We start from the raw sequence: 21,944 nt of genomic DNA on the forward strand, positions 1-21,944 counted from the left end.
ATCACTCAAGAAATTCCGTGGCCTTTAGGAGGTCTGTGTCAGGAACTGGGAACAAAGATCAGAAACATGTTTAATTATACCACACACCTTCTTAATGTATCTTATAAGGAGGCATATTTATGTGATGTAAGTGTTGATGATGTTAAATTTGATAACTTTTTAAAAGTGATATCCACCAGGTTTCTCCGATAGTTTTTCCCATTGTAATTAATAAGTATCATATGGGCAGATGCTTTGAGACTGTGTAAATACTCTGTTCATCAACCTACTGACCAGTTTTAGCATCCACTGATTTTCCAACCCCATCATACCTCTTATATTTGTTAGCTGAAATTCTAATGTAAGGGAGAGTTTTGCCTTCTCCTTCATTCATGCATTCACATCATTATGGACTCATGGTTTAATATTTTATTTAGTCAATTATATTTTTATTATCTTTATGCTGATGCTCCAATTATAACAAATTTGCTGAGTCCTGTGTATTTTTGTTATGTCCTCATTACTTTTGGGGCATTTTTTTCACTTTCTGGCTAATCAGAATGTTTGAGGCCTATCTTACACTTTCCCTGCCCTAGCCCTAGAATCATTCTTTTTTCCCAAGAAGCCCTGGTTTCTTTTAGTGGGGGGAATGGTATTAAGAAACCAAAATTAAGGCACTAGACGCGCTCATTTCTGCTGGTATATTAGCAGACAGAGCTAGGAAAATAACATATAAATATACATATACATCTATATTTATTTATCTATCTACTTATTATAGTAAAAACAATTGAATTCATACTGATACTTCCAATTTCATCTGATAACTAAAGATGCATTATTTTTCTTCTTTTTTTCTTCTGTTGGGTGTTTCGTTCTCCAAAAATGAAAGACTAGGCTTCCTTATTCTATATATATATATATATATATATATACACACACTCATGTGTTCAAGCCACGTTTCTAGCTCTTTCTAGATTTTAGTATCTTTCTCTTTAGACTACAGAATTTCCTTTCGCACTTCTTATAGTACATACAGTGCTGACAAATACTGTCAGTTTTAGTTTATATGAAAATGCCTTCATTTTTCCTATATTCTTGAAGGATATTTTCACTGGATAGATGAACCACTATCAGTTGATAGTAGTTTTCTTTCAATATTTTAAAAAAGAGTTTTCTCATTTTTTCCTTGTCTTCATTTTTCTCAGGAGAGGTCAGCCATCCTTTGTATCGTTTTCAACTTATATGTTTCACCCTACATATCATTTTCACACCATGTGTGTAAGCTTAAATTTTTCATCAATTTGGGAAATTTTTCTTTATAAATCTTTAAATATTTTTCAGCTTCATTATCTTTGGGACCCCAAATTGTGTGTGTGTGTGTGTGTTTGTGTGTGTGTATACACACACACTTGATAGTATCCTAAAAGACACTGAAACTTTGTTAATGTTTTATGGTTTGTTTTCTTTTTCCTTTCAATCCTTCTGTTGATCAACTTTCTGTTGATCTGTCTTCAGGATCACTGACTCTTCAGCTGTTTTCAGTGGGCTGTTAAATGTATTAATGAACTTGGTGTTTTATACACTATACTTTTCAGTTCTAGAATTTTCATTTGACTATTTTAATAGTTTTTTCTTTCCTTGAAGAGATTCCCATCTCTGCAAATAAGTTACTACTATATTTTTCTTTAAATCCCTGCATTAATTTTTAATAGCTGCTTTAATGTCCTTATCTGTGAAGTCCAACATGTGAATCATCTTGGGGTCATTTTTTATTGACTACTTTTTCTATTTACTATGGGTTTCATTTTCCTGTTTCTTTACATATGTGGTGATTTTTGTATTGTCTGCTGATCATAGTCTGTTTCACTACATTTGGATTATATCCTCTTCCTTTAAAAAAGGGATGAGATTTGTTCGGGCAGGCAGTAAAATTACTGGCAGATTATTTTGATCCTGTCAGGCTTGGTCTTATTATTTGTTAGAGTGGATCTATTCTAGTTTTGAATTTAGTCTTAGGGAATACCCACAACTATATGGTATAGTTCTTACTCCTAAGGAGTGGTCTTTCCCTGTCTCAATGCCTGAGCTGCTGAATGAATTCTCTACTCTGGCTGGGCTGGAACTCCATTGTCTCCAAACACTTCACTAATTGATGTCACATTCAGTTTTTAGCCTTCAGCAGGTAATTTTTGCTAGTCCTTTAGGGTTTTTGCACTATACCTGCCCAAAGTGACTAGAAACTCAGTATCTTTTGGTCACCGCTTCCAAACCATCTTCCTTCCAACCCCCCAGCACAGCCCCTGTGCTTTACACTTTCCAACCACTTCAGAAGTTTGGAGCTCCATTCACTTCTGTTTCAAAGTGTTGCCCTCATTGGGTAGCACCTGCCTTCTCTAAAGTAGGAAAATGCCCTCAGGCAGAAAGCCAGAATGTTGAACGGCAATGACGTATGTTGTCTTTCTCTTTGCTCTGCCCATGGCTTTGTTGTCTTGTATTTTGTCTAGTCTTATAGTTGTCTTCAGCAGGAAGGAATTCTGGTACCTGATACATTGTTATGGCAAGTGGACATCCAAGGCTTGTGTTCTTTCATACTGTCATGTTCTTATAAACAAATGGTGAAAGGAATAATCACAATGATTGTAGTGTTCCATTTTTTTCTTTGGTGTTTACTGGACCTAGAGGGGTTAGAACTCCTTTACGTATATTGTCTTTGCACTGAGTACATTATTATTAAAGGAAAACTCCTTGAGATGTCAGGAGTTTGGAACTTCACCTCAAATGAAATTTGAAGGATGTATTTATTCCCACCCACTTCACTGGAGAGTGAAATTCAGAACTGCTGTTGATTTTAAACTAACAGTAGACACAAAAATGATGTGAAAGTCCTACTAATTTTAATCTGTCAAACTCTACTGCTTTGATTAGGTAGTTGGGTTAAATCTGCTTTATAAATTGTCTCATAATTCAAATGTTTATTAACAAAGTAAAACTGAGGATGTATTTTTATTCATGTTTTACTTATTGGTTTGTAAAACAATTCACTATATGTCAATAATTTTTCACTTCTTTAATTCATCAACATCATTATCTTGTCTGCTTTCTTTAGACAATATCTAAAGATAAAATAAGAATTTTATTAGGAAGATTCAGCTAAGGATTTTCTTTGCATCTCAATTCATATAACTTTGAGCATGTTTGCAGAAAAAGCAAAAATGTAGTAGTGTTTATAATATAAAATATTTATGCTGATTTTTCACCATTTTATAGCTTTTCTTTTGAAATTATCTTTAAGCTAAGTTGGGCCCTCTCAGGAGAAAATTGGCCTCATTTCTGACCCCAATTGATGGAATCTAGTGTAATCACTTACTTCATTCACGGCTTTACTGTGACTAATTTATTTTTTATTTTTTAAAAAAGAAATGACCTTCAAAGCTCATCAGAAGATGAGCTTTTCCAGTGTAGATATTCCATATTCTCTGAAGGGAATTCCAACTGCGTAGTTTTTGGAGCAGTGATGCTATTATTAGATTGAGTATGTAACTCCCCAAGGCTATCGCTTTGAAGGGAACAGCACTCATTCAGATGTTTATGTCCTGGAATGCTTGTTTCCATTCCACTCTTACCTCATGTTAGTTGTAGCTATTGATTTCCTCTACTTCGGTTTTCCCTTTACTGACAAGATTTGCTTTAAACTATATGGTAAGGTAAAAATGATATCATTTGATAACCGTGGTATTATTTGTTAATGAATTCCTTCATTGATTTAACACATGCTTTTGATTAAGTTCCTGTGCTAGGAATACAGTAATGAACAAAAAAAAGAAAAAGAAAAAACCCTCATAGAGTTTACAGCCTAATTTTAGATCTTCCCAATCTAAAGTGTAATGGACAATTAAACTTTACCTTTATTTCTTTAATTCATACTTAGAAATTTAACACCTCAAAAATCCTTTATGATTATTGGATGTGTATAATGTGCCTTGTAAAAGGGGAAATTCAAAAGATTAAAGGATTGTTTACAATCTGACTCAATCAGATTGTGTGTATATATATATGTATAATTTAAATTCTTATGAATACTTGAGATAGAAGTACCGAGGAACTGTAAAACAGCCCTTACAAGGGAAGTAAAGTCATTTATTGAAAAGGTTGTTCTGGAGGCACAATAGAATCAGGTTGTGAGATGATATTACAGAGGTGGAGAGATGCCACTTTTTCCTGAATTTAAGTACAGCTATCTAAAGTGGTTAATATTTTGAATTTTCTTTATTTCTGAACCTTTGTTCGAGTCTGTATTTTTTTCTCTTAAACACTAGCTGCTTATAAAAAAGCTCAGCAACTTAAATGTATCTTTGTCAAATATAATATGTACTTACATGATGATGCCTTTCACAACAATAAAATTGTTACTCGGAGTAACAAGGTAAGTCCAAGGTTAGATTTCTCTAATCTAATAAATCAAAAAAATCAAATCAATCTTTGAACAGGTCAGTCATTAAATTGAATTTCTTTTTCCATACTAGGATCCTCGGTTCAATGCAGAAGTTGACCAAATTACAGGCTACAAGACACAAAGCATTCTTTGTATGCCAATTAAGAATCATAGGGAAGAGGTAAGCCAATTTTCCATTTTATAAAAGGTCATTGGAAATATTTTTCTTTTTGAAAAATATTTTGTATTTACTTTGCATATATATGAAATAATGCTTTAGTGATAAATTATCTATAAAGTTCTTAAATGTTCTGCTTGATATTTTTTAATTTAGATTTTTAGTTACAGGGCCTAATTCTGATTATTACTTTACTATGGCCATTTACTTAGAAATAAATTTTATGCATGTCATATTCTACCTCCTCTCTTCCTGAAGGCCTTATTCTATCTTAAGATATGTAATTATGGCTGTGATTAGAATCAATTCATTGCATATTATGTTTTAGGAGTATGAGTAATATTCATAAATGATCATCCAACTACAGTGGTCATTAACTGATTTCATTCAAATTGAGATTTTGAAAAAATGGAAATCATAGCTAACTCTAATTATGTAAATTTCAATTTGAAATTTTAACAGGCAAATGAAAATATGTTAGTTTATATTTCACCTAACTAGAAGATTTGGATTCTGTTATCACTGAGTTCCCTCTTCATTTTACACTTACTTGGAAAAAAAGAGTTAATAAATTATCAGTTAAACTGAATATTTCGATTGCGCATTCTCAATCCTGACTGTGTATTACAACCAACTGGAAAAGTCTAAAAGATTACCAATCGTATTAATTGGGGTTCTCCACAGAAACAGAATCAATAGGATATATGTAGACATATGAGGGGATTTATTTATGAAAATTAGCTTGTGCAATTATGGAGACAAAGAGGTCCCACAATCCGCCATCTTCAAGCTGGAGAACCAGGAAAGCCTTTGGTGTAATTCAGTCTGAGGCTGAAGATCTGAGAAACTGGGAGGTTTGCTGGTGTGAGTCCTAGAGTCCAAGGATCTGAGTATTTGAAGTTCTGTTGTCTCAGAGGAGGGAGAGGATGGATGTCCCAGCTTCCGAAGAGAGAGCAGAATATTCTCTTCCTCTGCCTTTTTGTTCTGTCTGGGCGCTCAATGGATTGGATGTTCCCCCCCTACATTGGTGAGGGAGAATCTTTTTCACTCAGTATACTGATGCAAATGCTAATCTCTTCTGGGAACACCCTCACAGACACACATGGAAATGTTTTACCAGTTATCTGGGTATAGCATTTAAAAATTCTAATGCCGAGGTTTCACCTTAAATCAGAATCTCAGGGATTGGGACCCAGGTATTAGTATTTGTTAAAGCTCCCAAATGACTGCAATGTATGGCCAAGGTTGAGAACCACTGTCAATCATATTAGAAGTATTTGATGCTTCTACTTGATTTATATTCAAATTCTGATGTTTATTCTCCCTCCTCCATCTAGTCTCTTACCAAACCCCATTGATTTTTTTCACTAGAATGTTTCTGATTTCAGTATTTTTTTGTTTTTATTTGTGCTACCTGCATGCACCATGATTCAGATTTTGAAGTAATTCAGATTTTGAAGTTCTTGTAAGGTGTTTCTATCCTTGCAGTCAATTTCCCTTTAGTCCATTCTACATATCACTGCCCTGGGAATTTGCCTAAAACACAACTTTCTAAATCAGTGTTAGGTGTTGTGCATAGGAATCACCTGGGGATTTTGTTAAAATGCAGATTCTGAATTCAGTAGGTCTGGGTAGAACCTGAGATTCTTTTTTTAACAAGTACCAAGTTGATGATTACCTGGGTCTACTGATCACAATTTGATTAGCAAGGCCCTAAGTCAGTTACTTTTAAGTAGTCATTCTCAGTGCCTTAGAGTTACCACATGGTTTCTTAAAAAGTGTAGTTCCAGCAGTAGTAACTAAAAATGCCTGCAGCAATGACATAATATGAGATTAATTAATTAGTTTAATTAACTCAGTATGTGAATGAATATATAAAATTGAAAAGGCCATACATGGACTGATGATTATAGTGTTACTAATGTGGTTGCCAGGTATATCAAATTTTTAAAAAGTTGTGTCCCATGCGTTATTTGGGACATCATTGTACTAATAAATTATTTGTTGTTTATCTGAACTCAAATCCAACTCAAATTTATTTGGCAGGCCTAGTTATAAACCACAGACTATGATTCTGTACACTTAGGAAGACAGTGTTCAGCTTTTAGTTATTAAGGGTACTTTAAAATCGTGAACCCCAAAACAGCTTTGTACTGGCAAACAGATTCAGCCTGAATTATGCCCTGATTAAGCTTCTCTTCTAGATAGTGTGAACAATTTCTCCAACAATCAGGATTGGGGGAACTGATGAGAATGCAACAGAATCACTAGGAAGAAGTGAATAGGATGGCCCCTTCTACAGAAAGTATTCTCAGGATATACATTCTTCCACATTATAACTGCTGGTGAGGATGATTTAAATTAAATAAAAAATAAAAAATAAAAACACAGCTATATTGAGATACAATTTACATACTGACATGGTTTGTCTGTGTCCCCACCCAAAATCTCACCTTGAATTACAATCCCCATAATCCCCACATATCAAGGGCGGGACCAGGTGGAAGTAATTGTATCATGTGGGCGTTTTCCCCCATGCTGTTCATGATAGTGAGTCTCATGAGATCTGATGGTTTTATAAGCTTCTGGCATTTCCCCTACTTGTACTCACACTATCCTGCCGCCCTGTGAAGGTGTCTGCTTCTCTTTTGCCTTCTGCTATGATTGTAAGTTTCCTGGGGCCTCCCCAGCAATGAAGAACTGTATGTCAATTAAACCTCTTTCCTTTATAAATTACCCAATCTCAGGTATTTCTTCATAGCAGTGTGAGAACAGACTAACACACATATAATACAATTTACTCAGCTTAAGTGTACAGTTTGATGAATTTGAGATATGTATATTCGATCATGTAACCACCACTGCAATCAAGACATAGAATGTTTCTGTCACCTCAGATGTTCCCCTGTACCCCTTTGCAGTTGATTTCCTCCTCCTCCCTTAACCCACAGCTCCTGACAAGCACTGATCTGCTTTTTGTCACTATTGTTTTGCTTTTCTAGAATGTCATTTAAATGGAATCGTACAGTATGTGGTCTTTTGTATCTAGCTTCTTTCACTTAGCCTAATTGGTGTGAGATTCAGCCCTACCGTTGAATGTATCAATAGTTTGTACCTTTTTATTGCTGAGTGATTTATTCCATGGTATGGATATACTACAATTTGTTTATGCATTCATCAGTTGATAAACATTTCAGTTATTTCCAGTTTGTGTCTATTATTAAAAAAAAAAAAAGCTGCTGTCAGTGTTTGCATACAGACCTTTGTGTGGACTTACGCTTTCACATCTTTTGGATAGGAGGGCAATTACTAAGTCATATGGTAGGTATTTGTTTAATTTGATAAGAAATTTCCAAACTCTTCCAAAATAGCTGTTCCATATTTCATTCTTATCAAGAGTGTATGAGAGTTCCCCTTACATCATATCCTTGGTAACACATAGTGTATCAGTCTTTTTAATTCTGGGCATTCTACTGAGAGATGACTTAAATTTTGTTACATGAATATATAACCCCACTCTTAGCCAAGGACCTGCTGCCTTCTTACAGATCTGATTGGAGTGGGTGCGGCCACAGATCCCCAAATAGCCCGAAGCTCTCCTTTATATTTCTGCTGGGTTCCTGAGCTTTCTTGTGTTTCTCTGTGTGCTTTCACATCCTCTCCTGCTGGTGGTGACTTAATATGAGGCTTGGACTCTTACACCAACCATTTCATGAGATTAAAAAATCTTCAGTAGCTTCACTGGGGACTAAATACAGGCTGAGTATCCCTAATTTGAAAATCCAAAATGCTCCAAAATGTGAAACTTTTTGAGTGCCAACATGACCCTCAAAAGAAATGCTCATTGAAGAATTTTGGATTTTTCTGTTGGGGTTGCTCAACTGATAATAATGCAAATATTCCCAAATCCAAAAATAATCTAAAACTTGAAACACTTCTAAGTCCCGAGCATTTCGGATAAGGGATGTTCAATCTGTAACTTTATTCAAGAGAGGGCTTCGAGAACACAGTTTTTGTGTGTGTGTGTTTTTTTTGTTGGTTTTTTTTTTTTGAGACGGAGCCTCGCTCTGTCACCCCAGGCTGGAGTGCAGTGGTGCGATCTCCACTCACTGCAAGCTCCGCCTCCTGGGTTCAAGCTATGCTATTCTCCTGCCTCAGCCTCCCAAGTTGCTGGGACTACAGGTGCCCGCCACCACGCCTGGCTAATTTCTTTTTGTATTTTTAATAGAGACGGGGTTTCACCGTGTTAGCCAAGATGGCTATGATCACCTGACCTTGTGACCCTCCTGCCTCGGCCTCCCAAAGTGTTGGGATTACAGGCATGAGCCACCATGCCCAGCCTTTTTCTTTCTTTCTTTTTTTTTTTTTTTCTGAGACAAAGTCTCACTCTGTCACCAGGCTGGAATGCAGTGTCGCATGATCTCGGCCCAGTGCAACCTCCGCCTCCCGTGTTCAAGCAATTCTTCTGCCTCAGCCTCCTGAGTAGCTGGACTACAGGTGCGTGCCACCACGCCCAGCTAATTTTTGTATCTTTAGTACAGATGGGATTTCCCCATGTTAGCCAGGATGGTCTTGATCTCTTGACCTCGTGATCTGCCTGCCTCGGCCTCCCAAAGTGCTGGGATTACAGGTGTGAGCCACCGCGCCCAGCCCACAACACAGCTTTTTAAACATCTTGCTGACCCTCCTCATTCTCCTTCCTTCGCATCTTGCTCCCTTTCCTCCCAGGTTCACACTGCCAAGTTCAAAATTATTTCTCCTGAGAATTAACGTTTTCAGAGAAAAGAATGAAGAGAGACAGAATAGACACACTATCAAGTGTGGCTGTTATAGTATAAAAAGTAATTTGGCTGGCCAAAAAACAAACCCAGGCCACTAACAAGGTGCAATATTTGACTTCCAGAATTATCTTTAAATTTATATCTCTATAAACGAACTCAGAGTAGTGTGTGCTTTTGTGTGTACACATAAGTACTCTTTCTCATGAAAATTTTACACCAAAATGGAAAGTTTCAGGGAGGCTTTTGGGACTAATTATTAAGATTCCTTGCTCTGGACTTGAATCCCATCTTTACCACTTATTGCTGGCTGACAAACCAGGATGGTAGATCTTCTTCAGTTTCCTCATCTGCAAAATGAGGGCAATAAAAGGATCTGCCTTAAAGGGTTATTGGGAAGATTAAATGCATTCATGTGAGTGAAGGGTTTAACGTAGTTCCTGGCACACTGGAAGTGCATCAGCTACTATTCTTTAAAAGGAGATGTAGAACTAATAGAGCTTTTAAGAGAGACAAGCAATAAGAGCTGCATGAAGAGGTCATTAGCCACATAATAATCAGCTAACTGGGACCAAAGCCAATACTCAGCTAACTGGGATAGCCAACACAGCCCTGACATAGTCTGTTGATTACCCTCTAAGAAACTTTAAACTTAAGAGAAACGTGTTTTTCACTATTTTTCCTCATAAATGAGGCAAAATGAATTTGGTGTTTTTTCTTTTTCTAAGTCCGGCCTTATTGAGTAAGCCAATACCCATTCCGACTAATTACCAAGGAACCTAAAAAGAACGGTGATTATTGAATCATTAAATATTGATTGTTTATAAAATATCCTGGTACTTTTTAGTGACACTGGTTTTTAAAGACATTGGTACCAACTCTGGAAAGCCGTTTGAATGGAGTAGTTGACTATTGCATACTAAATTCTGAATTATAACATAGGCTAGAAAATGCAGGAAGATGTTTAAGATTCACTGAAATATCTATGCTCTTTATTTGCCTCTTGTAAAGTATTTCAACTAATTAAAAATGTTTGGGAGTTCTTTTCATTAATGTTATAAGCATAAGTGTTATAGATACAACAGTGCTTTTTTTTACAAGTAAGGACCATAGACATTACTAAACATCTGTGATGGTAATTTTGAAAAACATCTAGAGGTTAAGTTTTTGCAATCTTCCCCTCTTCCTACTCCCTTCAAGAGAATGGAGTTAATGGGCAAAGTGGAAAAAGAAACTGGAGAAGTGTGAGAAGGCTAAAATAATTTATTTTGGAAGGTCAAAGAGCTACTGGCTGGAGAAAATGAATAAAGACAGAAAGAAAAAAGTGATCAAGGGAGAGAAGAGAGCCAGTCCAGGGTATATATGAGGGAGTAGTTTGAGGAGTATGGGGTAGGACTTTGGAAGTGACTGCCTTGTATGTAGGAGACAGTGAACATGTGTGATATTTATTGAGCAAATCTTGTGAAAACTGTGCTAATGATCTGGCAAGTATTAGTTCATTTAATCTTCATGACAACCATAAGAGGTAACACATTATCTTATTCCTACCTAACAATAAAGGAAACTGAGATATGAAACATTTAGGGAACTTGCTCAAAGTCACATAACTAAAAACTGGCAAAGCTGAGATTCAAACCCAGGCATTCAGAGTGTAGGGGTCATAATAGATAGAGAGAAGAGCATTTCTTAAAAGTCTGCTATGGATGATGGCTGCACTCTGCTTGCCTCCTGATTGGTGTTTTCTTGAGACTCTGCACTAAGCATTTAAATTATTGTTGATTTTGTTGGAGTGAAAGGTACACCGATGTGTTTAATGTGGCTGCATGCAGAAGCAGGACTTGAGGTGGCAACAAGGAGATCTGGCTGTATTCTGCCGGCCCTTCAATGTTAGTGTTTAAACCGCTCTGCAGACAGACTTTTTCAGATGAAAAATGAGATAACAGAGAATAAGAGAAAGATCATAGTCACATCCTCAATATTGCCTTAAGAGGAATCTATAAGAAAATTTTTACCAGGGGCAAAAGAGTTAAAGGAGCATGTTTCATACTAATCTGAGCCAATCTGCTCCAGAGAAGAACCATGACTACAAATGAAAAAAAAAAAAAAAAAAAAAAAAAAAAATTACAGGTAAAAATTACAGGTATGTGAATTTTTAGGGCTGCTATTAAATTTCTTTCAATGTTAATTCTGGATTTTTCCGACCTGAGCACTTAGACCAGTTTTTGTCTTTGTCATTTGTATGAATTATTCCTATAACCAGACAGAATTCTTTTTTTGTTTAGTAAAGAATTACAGAGAAGCTCAGATCTTTCCCCCTAGCTCAGATGACCTATTTGTGAAATACTGCCTTCCCCTGAAGTATTGCTTGTTATGACATAGTGAAGATGAGTGTTCTTTTTTTTATTTATAGGGGCTGCACTGGTATAATCGACCCTAAATATTAACTCTTACTCAGAGCCCTATTTATCACTCAGGGCCTACTGATTTTTTTTTTTTTTTTTTTTTTTTTTTTTTTTTCTGTAGATTATTTGGGGAGGAGAGGATAAAGAGTAGAAAGCAGGACATTATGAAATAATGCAAGCTCTGAAAACTTCTTATTGATCTGAACTAGAGATTTTATCCAATAATATCTTTCAGGCTAGGCTGAACCACCATTGTTGAATGTCAACTCCAGTTATTAAGTAGAAATTCAATTGGAAATCAGAGCTCTTTCCTCCTTCTCTATTTTTATCTTATTATCTTGATTTTATTTTATCATATTTGGTGATATACTTGCAATTCTTTGTTGCAAAAATGACAGTTAAAATCAAGGATTTAGGATAATTCATTACAATGTGGTAAAGGAACATTTTAGCTAATATCTTAGCATTTTAGCTTATATCTTCCTTTTAAAAACTAAAATGATTCAGAAAGTATCAGCTAATTTTTATGAGATTTATACTTTGGCAAATCCAAGTGATCAACACCTACCGAAACTCACAAATTGAAGCGTTAATGAAATCAGATATGTAATTCCAACTACAAAACACAAAAGTAAATGTTTTCTAGAATTTAAGTTTTATGATTGTGTCTGCTCATTTAAAAATATTTTCATTTATTTCTCCTAAATTATCTTGTTTTGACAAGTAACTATTGAATCACTGCACTTTGTAGATTTTTTTTTTTTTTTAATGAGGCAAAGAAGATACTTACTTTTAAATTTTTTTTCAATTTGGAGAGGTAGACTGGGCACGGTGGCTCACGCCTGTAATCCAAGCACTTTGGGAGGCTAAGGGGGGTGGATCACTCGAGGCCAGGAGTTCAAGATCAGCCTTGCCAACATGGTGAAAACCCGTCTCTACTAAAAATACAAAAATTAGCTGGGTGTGTGGCGTGCGCCTGTAATCCCAGCTGCTCGGGAGGCTCACACAGGAGAGTCGCTTGAACCTGACTGGGAGACGGAGGCTGCAGTGAGCTGAGATTGTGCCAGTGCACTCCAGCCTGGGTAACAGAGTGAGTGAGACTCCGTCTCAAAAAAAAGAAAAAGTTGGAGAGGTAGCTCTTGTACACCAAAAATTAAATATCTATATAAGGTGACAAGACAAATGTTAAATGAGTCCAATATTCAACACACAAGTTCGAAGGAAAGACTGAACTCGGGGAGCTAGAGAAATCTCTGGGGAGAAATGAAAGTGTCCTGCTGTATTTATCTCACAGCCTCAAGGGAGGAACCACATAAATGCTCCTGATGACAGAAGCTTGATCTCCATGGAGGGTGGATCCTTGTCTGTGATCTCTCACACTCACAGTACTGACTGCAGCTTTCTTAAATTTGACAGTGTAAACTTGGAGGAAATAAATGTTACAGTTTTATTCATAATCCTTCAATTTTAGTCAAAATAGATGAAAATGTAACTATAAAAATAAGCAGAGTTTAATAGCAGACTATCAGTCGATCTAGATCTATTTTAGTCTTAAAGAATTGGCTAGTTACATGTTTTCAAAAACGTACAAATTGGCCAAGCGTGGTGGCTCACGCCTGTAATCCCAGCACTTTGGGAAGTTGAGGCGGGCGTATTGCCTGAGGTCAGGAGTTTGAGCCAACATGGTGAAACCCAGTGTCTACTAAAAATACAAAAAAATTAGCCAGGTGTGGTGGCGTGCACCTGTAATCCCAGCTACTCAGGAGGCTGAGTCAGGTGAATTGCTTCAACCAGGGAGGTGGAGGTTGCAGTGCACCGAGATCTCGCCACTGCACTCCAGCCTTAAAAAAAAAAAAAAAAAAAGAAAGAAAAGTTACAAATTGTTCACTGCATTTATTCCCCACAGTATTCTTTCTTGTAGCTTTGTTTTAGAAACAAAAGTGCTTCTCAAAGTTTCTGTTTGTTCTGGACTTGAGGTTGTGATAGTGACGATCCTTTCTTTTTCCTTCTGCACACTGCCCTTTAAATAACAAAGTATATATTATGAAGATATTAACTGCTTTCCTAAAAGAAGAATGTTTCTTAAGAGCAGCGGATGAAAAACATAGTGCTAATGTGTGAAATCCCCAAGTCTACACTACTGATCAAGAAGAAAAAGAAAGAGTGAATAAAAACTTGAAACTGAAGATTAAATTAATGTGGTACCCAAGTGGTATCCTATTTTTAATGCTCAGAAAATTTGGTTCATACTGAATGCTATATTTTATTCAATAGGAAACTTATCTTCATTGGTAATTTCAAGATAACCATTCCAGCACTTTTTGGAATACATGACATTTTTAATTTAATAGATGATTTATAAATTTAATTTTGAGAAGTTTTACATAGTCCCTGAATAATGGATATTAGGGGTCTGGAACCAGATAAGCATAAAACATTTCTTTGTATAATATCTAACCCAACATCATATAATTGGACCCTGGGGTGGATTTTGACTATAAAATAATTTTCATGTTTTCATGCATTCTTGAAGAGTTAAAGTGATTGTTAATGAAATTGCTGCTCTCAATAGATATGTACAAACATCTATACTCATCCATTAATGTCTAAGATTACATAAAGTGCTTTATCAACTGTTAAGTACCTTGTATTCCTTCTTATTAAATGCTTATCTAAAAATCTCCATTTGCTTGTCTTCTGCCATAGAATGGAAATTAATAGTCTATGCTAAATCTCTACTTGCGTTTGATCATAGAATGGAAATTAATAGTCTAGGCTGAATTGAAATCAAAGAGCAAGAAATGAGGATCTTACAAAAATTTTTAAATTTGTTTCCATCAGTTTATACTAGTGAAATGGAGTGAAATGACCTGGATTTAGAATTCTAGATCTATTTGATTATTACAAATTATTTGATAATCTTGAGTACTATGCAGTATTGGTTATCTCTTGCAACATAACAAATTACACTAAGTGATTCTGCATGAACATTTATTATCTCACAGTTTTTGTGGTTCAGGAATTCTGGAGTGGCTTATAAAGCTTGGTTCCTTCTGGCTCAGGTATCTCACGCAGTCAGGATGTGGGCAGGGGCTACATGACTTATGCTTGACCATCTATTTTCAAGAAGTTCTTGGGAGAAATGCTTCGTTCCTCACCATGTGGACTCTTCATAAGTTGCTCAGTGTCCTTACATCATGGCAGCTGACTTCTCCAGAGTGAGCAATTCGAGAAAAAATTGAGCAAGGAGGAAGCAGTAGTGCTCTATATGACCTCGTCTCCAAAGTTGTCCATCACCAAGACTTTTCTGGCATTCTGTTCTTTAGCAGTGGGACTTTAAGTTCTATACCCGACTCAAGAGGAAGGGAATTAGGCTCCAGCTCTTGAAAAGAGTAGTATCAGAGAATTTGTGGAGGCACTTTAACCTACTAGACATAGTACTAATGTACTTTCATTATTTCTTATATAGAACATATATATCCATGTTTATTTTCTCTTTCCTTAAAACTAGCCAGAGGATAAAAGAGGAACTGTGCTCATTAATTAAAATGATCTCTTAAATCATTTTGAGTTATCACCTTTCATGTACTAAAAAATAATATGAACTGCCAGAGGAGAGGCGATGTAGACTGGGTTTACACAAAGGTTTACACAAAAATTGGTGTTCAAGGTTGTCTTAAATCAGAGGGAAAAGAGGAAGTAGAGCATGAAAAAGGGAAGACTAAGGAGAAAAAGAGGAAGATGTCTGCCTCTTTGTATGGTGGCAAATTACTGAGGTATTAAAAGACTTTTTTTTTTTTTCTTTTGAGACGGAGTTTCATTCTTGTCGCCCAGACTGGAGTGCAGTGGCATGATCTCAGCTCACTGCAACCTCTACCTCCCGAGTTCAAGCGATTCTCCTGCCTCAGCCTCCTGAATAGCTGGAATTACAGGTGCCTGCCACCATACTCGGCTAATTTTTTGTATTTTTAGTAGAGATGGGGTTTCACTATGTTGGTCAAGCTAGTCTCAAACTCCTGACCTTGTGATCCGCCCGCCTCAGCCTCCCAAAGTGCTGGGATTACAGGCATGAGCCACTGCACCTGGCTAAGACTTTTAAAATACTGTGCCACAAATACTAACAGATCTACATAAGATCTCTGTTTGCATGTAATATAAGTACTCACTGTTTAATATCCACAGGCAATGCTCATTGGTATGTCTCTATCGTATCTTTCTGTGCCATTGTTTTCTGCCTCTGTTGATGGACTGAGAGCAAAGGGAATACCTCTGTTACTTTGCTACACTGTTTGAGTATCCACTAGAAGGAGGGAAGTGCCTGGAAATGAGGTCAGACAGGTAGACAGAGGCAAGATAAAGAAGAGCCTTCTAATGTCATGCAAAGGAGGTACTGAATTTTTTTTAATGCCAGGAAGTATTTGCTATTATTTAAAAATCTGGGTGGCCACGGCAGTAAGTTCGAACCATTTTCTTCGCTTCTAACCCAGAGCTACATAATTTGACACTTGATATATTTTTATAATTAACTTCCATATTTGTTCATAAGCAGAGAGAGTGCTTTGTTTAGAGGCAGGAAAGCTGCTAAAGAGTTTTTTGCAGATTTGTTACACTTCTGTTTAGGAGGTTTAGTGATTGATTTGATGGAGGAATGAGGGAAAAGGACAAATCTAAAATACTTTCTAGCTTTGTAGATAAGTTATAAAGGGGGAGAGTTGTCATATTTCCTAAAATAAGTCATTGGTTTGTGGGGAACAAAACAGTTAGCTCTTTTTCTTTTGCATGTATTGTTTTACAGTCTAATCCTTTCTCTTCTCCCCTGAAATCTCTACATTGCCTCCCCATCACTGGTTTGCGTGGTCAAAGAAATTAACTCAGCAGTTCTCTCCTCTATGTCCAGAATCATTAAAGTTTTCCTGGCTACCAAATCTGCTCATCAGCATACAAACAGTATTTCTCCCATCTTGAAAACAAAAGCAAAACACTCACTGGATCACACATCTGCTTTACCACCTCATTTCTCTGATCATCACCAGAACAAAACTCTTTGAAAGAGCTATACAGGCCATGTTTGCCATTTCCATTTCCTTCCATTCTCTCTTGAACACACTTCACCGAAACTTTCGCCTTCTTCATGTTCCCCTGTCTCTCTCCTTCTCCTTTGGCCTCCCTATTCCTTGAGACACAACAGTATTAAAATTAAGCCAGTTGATAACCCTATAGCGTTCTCTAAGTGTTCAAGTGTTCACTTTAAATCAAAAGCTAGAAATGAATAAGCTTAGTGAGGAAGGCATGTTGAAAGCCGAGATAGGCCAAAAGCTAGGATTCTTGTGCCAGTTAGCCAAGTTGTGGACACAAAGGAAAAGTTATTGAAGGAGATTACAAGTGCTACTCCAGTGAACACATGAGCGCTAAGAAAGCCAAATTGCCTTGTTGCTCACATAAAGTTTGAATGGTCTGGATAGATCAAACCAGCCACAACATTCTCTTAAGCCAAAGCCCAAAATCCAGAGCGAGTCCCTAACTTTTTTAATACTCTGAAGGTTGAGAGAGGTAAGGAAGCTTCAGAAGAAAAGTTGGAAGCTAGCAGAGGTTGTCTCATGAGGTTTACGGAAAGAAGCCATCTCCATAACACAAAAGTGCAAGGTGAAGCGGCAAGTACTGATGGAGAAGCTTTCGCAAGTTATACAGATCTAGTGAAGATCACTGATGAAGGTGGCTATGCTAAACAACAGATTGTCAATATAGACTAAACAGTCTTCTATTAGAAGAAAATGCCATTTCAGACTTTCATAACTAGAGAGAAGAAGTCAATGTCTGGCTTCAAAGCATCAAAGGACAGGCCAACTCTGTTGTTATGGGCTAATGCAGCTGGTGACTTTAAGTAGAAGCCAGTGCTCACTTAGCATTCTAAAAATCCCAGGGCCCTTAAGAATTATGCTAATTCAACTCAGCCTGTCCTCTGCAAATGGAACAACAAAGCCTAGATGACAGCACCTTTGTTTACAGCATGATTTACTGAATATTTTAAGCCTACTATTGAGACCTAGTGTTCAGAGAAAATGATTTCTTTCAAAATATTACTGCTCTGTGACAGTACACCTAGTCACCCAGGAGCTCTGATGAAGATGCACAAGGAAATCAATGTCGTTTTCATGCCTGCTGATACAACATCCATTCTGTAGCCCATTTGAGCAAAGACTAATTTCTGCTTTTAAGTCTTATTATTTAAGAAATTCATTTCGTAAGGCCATAACTGACCTAAATAGGGATTCCTCTGGTGGCTCTGGGAAGAGTACACTGAAAACCTTCTGGAAAGGACTCAACATTCTATATCCCATTAGGAACATTTGTGATTTATGGGAGGAGGTCAGATTATCAACATGAACAGGAATTTGGAAGAAGTTGATTCCAGCCTTCATGGATGACTTTGAAGGGTTTGAGACATCACTGTTGGAAGTAACTGCAGATCTTGTGGAAGTACCAAGAGAATTAGAATTAGTAGTAGAGCCAGAAAATGTAACTGAATTGCCGCAATCTCGTGATAAAACTCGGACAGATGAACTGTTGCTTCTTATGGATGAGCAAAGAAAGTGGTTTCTTGAGATGGACTCTACCCCTGCTGTAAATGCTGTGAATATTGTTGAAAGACAGCAAATAATTTAGCATATTACATAAACTTAGTTGATAAAGCAGTGGCACACCTTGAAAAGATTGACTCCAATTTTGAAAGAAGTTCTACTGTGGGTAAAATGCTATCAAACAGCATCACATACTACAGAGGAATCTATCACGAAAGGAAGAGTCAATCTGTGGTGGCAAACTTCATTGTTGTCTTATGCTAAGAAATTTCCACAACAACCCCATCCTTCAGCAACCAGCACCCTGATCATTTGGCAGACATCAACATCAAAGTAAGACCTTTCACCAGCAAAAAGTATAGCTAGCTAAAGACTAAGGTGATTGCTACCATTTTTCAGCAATAAAGTATTTTTTAATTATGGTGTGTACATTGTTTTTTAGTCATAGTGCTATTGCACACTTAAGAAATTACAATATAGTCTAAAAATAACTTTTATATCCTCTGGGAAATCAAAATATATGTGTAACTCAGTTTATTGCCATTGCCTGAAACCAAACCCACAATATCTCTGAGGCATGTCTACAATTACTTCATTGTATATTAACTGGCACAGCTATGGAGAAGAGGTCATGTCTTTTTTTGCTGGTGACACCTACAACTAGGAGTTTCGCTAGTGAGACAGATGTCTGCATCTGTGCTTTCATACATTCTCAGGCACATCTTCCATTTGGAGGGATAATATTTAGAGATAAAATTATGTTTTGGCTATGAGAACATAATAAGCTATGTTCTCCATATGAAGGACTTAGAATGTAAAGAAATTATGTGTGTACATATATATACATGACACATACATATGTTTTTCTTGAATATCTTATGTTAAATTATATGGATATCTAGCTTTCAATGGCTATGTATGTGGTTAGCTAGACCAGCAGAGGCAATAGCAGTGATCCAAACACTTAGTTCAGCTCTAGTAAAGAAGGCATTCTCTCAACCCCTTTGATACCAACTTTAATTTTTAAATTTTATTCAGCCTGTTTAGTGTTTTGATGCACAAAACTTGCTTTTTAACCATTTTTGCTGTGTTACTTCTTTTCTGTTTGTATTAGGTGCCCATTATGGACACACCACTTTACACTGTAATTATCAGGAGGCTTTATTGGCAGGGCATTTTACAAGGCTATAGAGACATGGACTCATAATAAGTTCAGGCAGTGCTGGAACAAACTTGATCCTGATTTAACAGAGTCCAAATCCAACAACACTGTCCAGGGTAAGCCTATGCTTTTCAGGCCAACACCTGGCGTCAGGCAGGATACCACCCTTAAAATAAATCTTCATTATTAAATAGATCCAGGGCTCTGAAGTCATTTTTGGCAATGTATTGTGTAAAGGTGAACATAAACAGTGGTGGAATTATTCTGATATGAAGTACAACTTGTATAACCTGTGTTGATATACGAAATTTTTTATTGACATTTTAGGCTTACTGTCACTTAGGCAGAGAGGCAGAGTGTGAAAGAAAGACCTCTGACTTTGTAGCAAAAATGACTTGGTCTTGTGCTGGCTTAGGAGCAGTGATTCCTTGAGCAAGTTTCTTCTGTCTTTGCTTTAGGCGACTGGTTTGTAAAGTTTCAGCATAAAGTGCAAACACACAGGGTGGTTTTGAATTCCTAGTGAGATGAGGAATGTGGCAGTGCCTACTGCAGAGCTCTCACTTCGAGGGGGTCAGAAAATGTCCATTTCCTCCTTCTGAGAATGTTGCAAAGCCAGACAAATGAAGGAATGGAAAGTTAAACAACAACAGTAAACACTGAATGTACCCTGCCATGGGAAAGACAGCAGGCTCTTTTCTGCTATGTAACCTTTGTGTCTCTGGCAGTTTTTAAAGGGCTTATATGGAGACTTTGCTCACAATGGCTATGTGCTGTTCAGTCTCTGGACAGAATCTCTGTATATCAAGGGACAGAAAGATCTAATAAGGCAAAAAGTCCCTTTAGTTCTAGGTTTAAGAGCTTTACCTCATTACTTAAAAGCTAGTGTGGCAGAGAGTTTACTATTTGGCAGGAGGGTAATTTTTTTTTTTTTTTAATTGTTCAAAGAGATGAGAATAAACACTAGGATCAACAATTATGCCAAGCATTTCCTCATGGGGAAGAACCCCAGTCTCAGGTTGACTCTATTCCCACAGGATGTTCCTGGGACAGGACAGCTACTGACCCCCAGAGACTGGATTTGCCCTGGCCCCATCTGGGGAGTGACCATCCTGCCTAATAGCACAGAACAAATGACCAGGACTTCAGCCTGCTTCAACATTACCTAGACAGCTGGGAACTTGGCACATGGGCGACTTTCACATACCTTCAGCAATTACATATTCATTTGCTTTTAAAATGCTTTAAAACTCATGTATAATGAAACACAGAGATCTTAATGTACAATTTGATGAGTTTTGAAAAATGTGCATATATCTGTATAACTAATTCCCTAATCAATCCTCACCACCCATGGGCAACACTGTTCTTATATCTATCACCACAAATTAGTTTTGCTTTTTCTTGAAGAATCTACTTATTTTTGATACTGCATTATTATTCACTTTTCCTTGATACGTAGAATTTTTTTCTTTTTAATGTTGCATAAGTGGTTCTTGGCTGTGAAAACTTGTTACGAGACTTATAATCTAAGTCCAAGAAAACAACTTTTAGCAGCCACGTTGGATTGTCTTTGTTTCTTAGAGTTATAATTTTGAAGTTGTTCCATTCCCTTTGATGAAAATGTGCATTAAGAAGACAAGCATACTTATGAGATCTAAAGACTAAGCGTTGGTGTGTACTGGAGGACCCTTGGTCTCCATGATTCCTTGAGTATAAAAGAATAGTTCATAAAAGCCTATAATTTGGCTGGGCGCGGTGGCCCACACCTGTAATCCCAGCACTTTGGGAGGCCTAGGTGGGCAGATCACAAGGTCAGGAGTTTGAGACCAACCTGACCAACATGGTGAAACCCCGTCTCTACTCAAAATACAAAAATTAGCCAAGCATGGTGGTGGGCGCATGTAATCCCAGCTACTCAGGAGGCTGAGGCAGGAGAATTGCTTGAACCCGGGAGGCAGAGGTTGCGGTGAGCCGAGAGTGCGCCATTACATTCCAGCCTGGGCGACAGAACAAGACTCTGTCTCAAAAAAAAAAAAAAAAAAGGCCTATATTTTATACTAGAGCTGATTTCACTTTTTCCTGTGGGGAGTAGTAGAAAGAATTGTAGCCCTTGGAATCAAGTCTGGAGAGTGTCTGGGTCTTCATATTCCTGAACTAGTTATATAAGTTTTCTGAACATCGGATTGCTCTGTGATAAAATGGGAATGATAATTAAAGGATTATGCCAAGGATTAAATGAATGAACAGTTACAAAGTGCCTATTACATGGCAAGCCCTCCCTTCTCCTTTTTTTAATGGCAAACTCTTTAGCATTTGAATTTTTCTGGTTTTAGTGAGGAAGAGATTTCTTAACTGTATTAGAAAGAATGGCATTGATCATGTTATTTCTGATGCCAGTTATCTTCAGGGCATTGCTTTTTTATATCTTTCAA

The 21,944-nt window shown here is 37.0% G+C and overlaps 1 protein-coding gene across 3 annotated transcripts in view; it reads left to right on the forward strand.

The window, feature by feature from the left end:
• PDE5A (phosphodiesterase 5A) overlaps positions 1-21,944 on the forward strand; it is a 125,625-nt gene that overhangs the window by 27,469 nt on the left and 76,212 nt on the right. For all 3 annotated transcript variants that reach the window (XM_050792344.1, XM_050792346.1, XM_050792345.1), the window contains exon 3: positions 4,506-4,595. In XM_050792344.1, coding sequence (XP_050648301.1) covers positions 4,506-4,595 — 90 coding nt within the window. The remainder of the gene's footprint in view (positions 1-4,505; positions 4,596-21,944) is intronic.

The sequence above is a fragment of the Macaca thibetana genome, chromosome 5, assembly GCF_024542745.1.
Source record: "Macaca thibetana thibetana isolate TM-01 chromosome 5, ASM2454274v1, whole genome shotgun sequence".
Lineage (NCBI taxonomy): Eukaryota > Metazoa > Chordata > Mammalia > Primates > Cercopithecidae > Macaca > Macaca thibetana.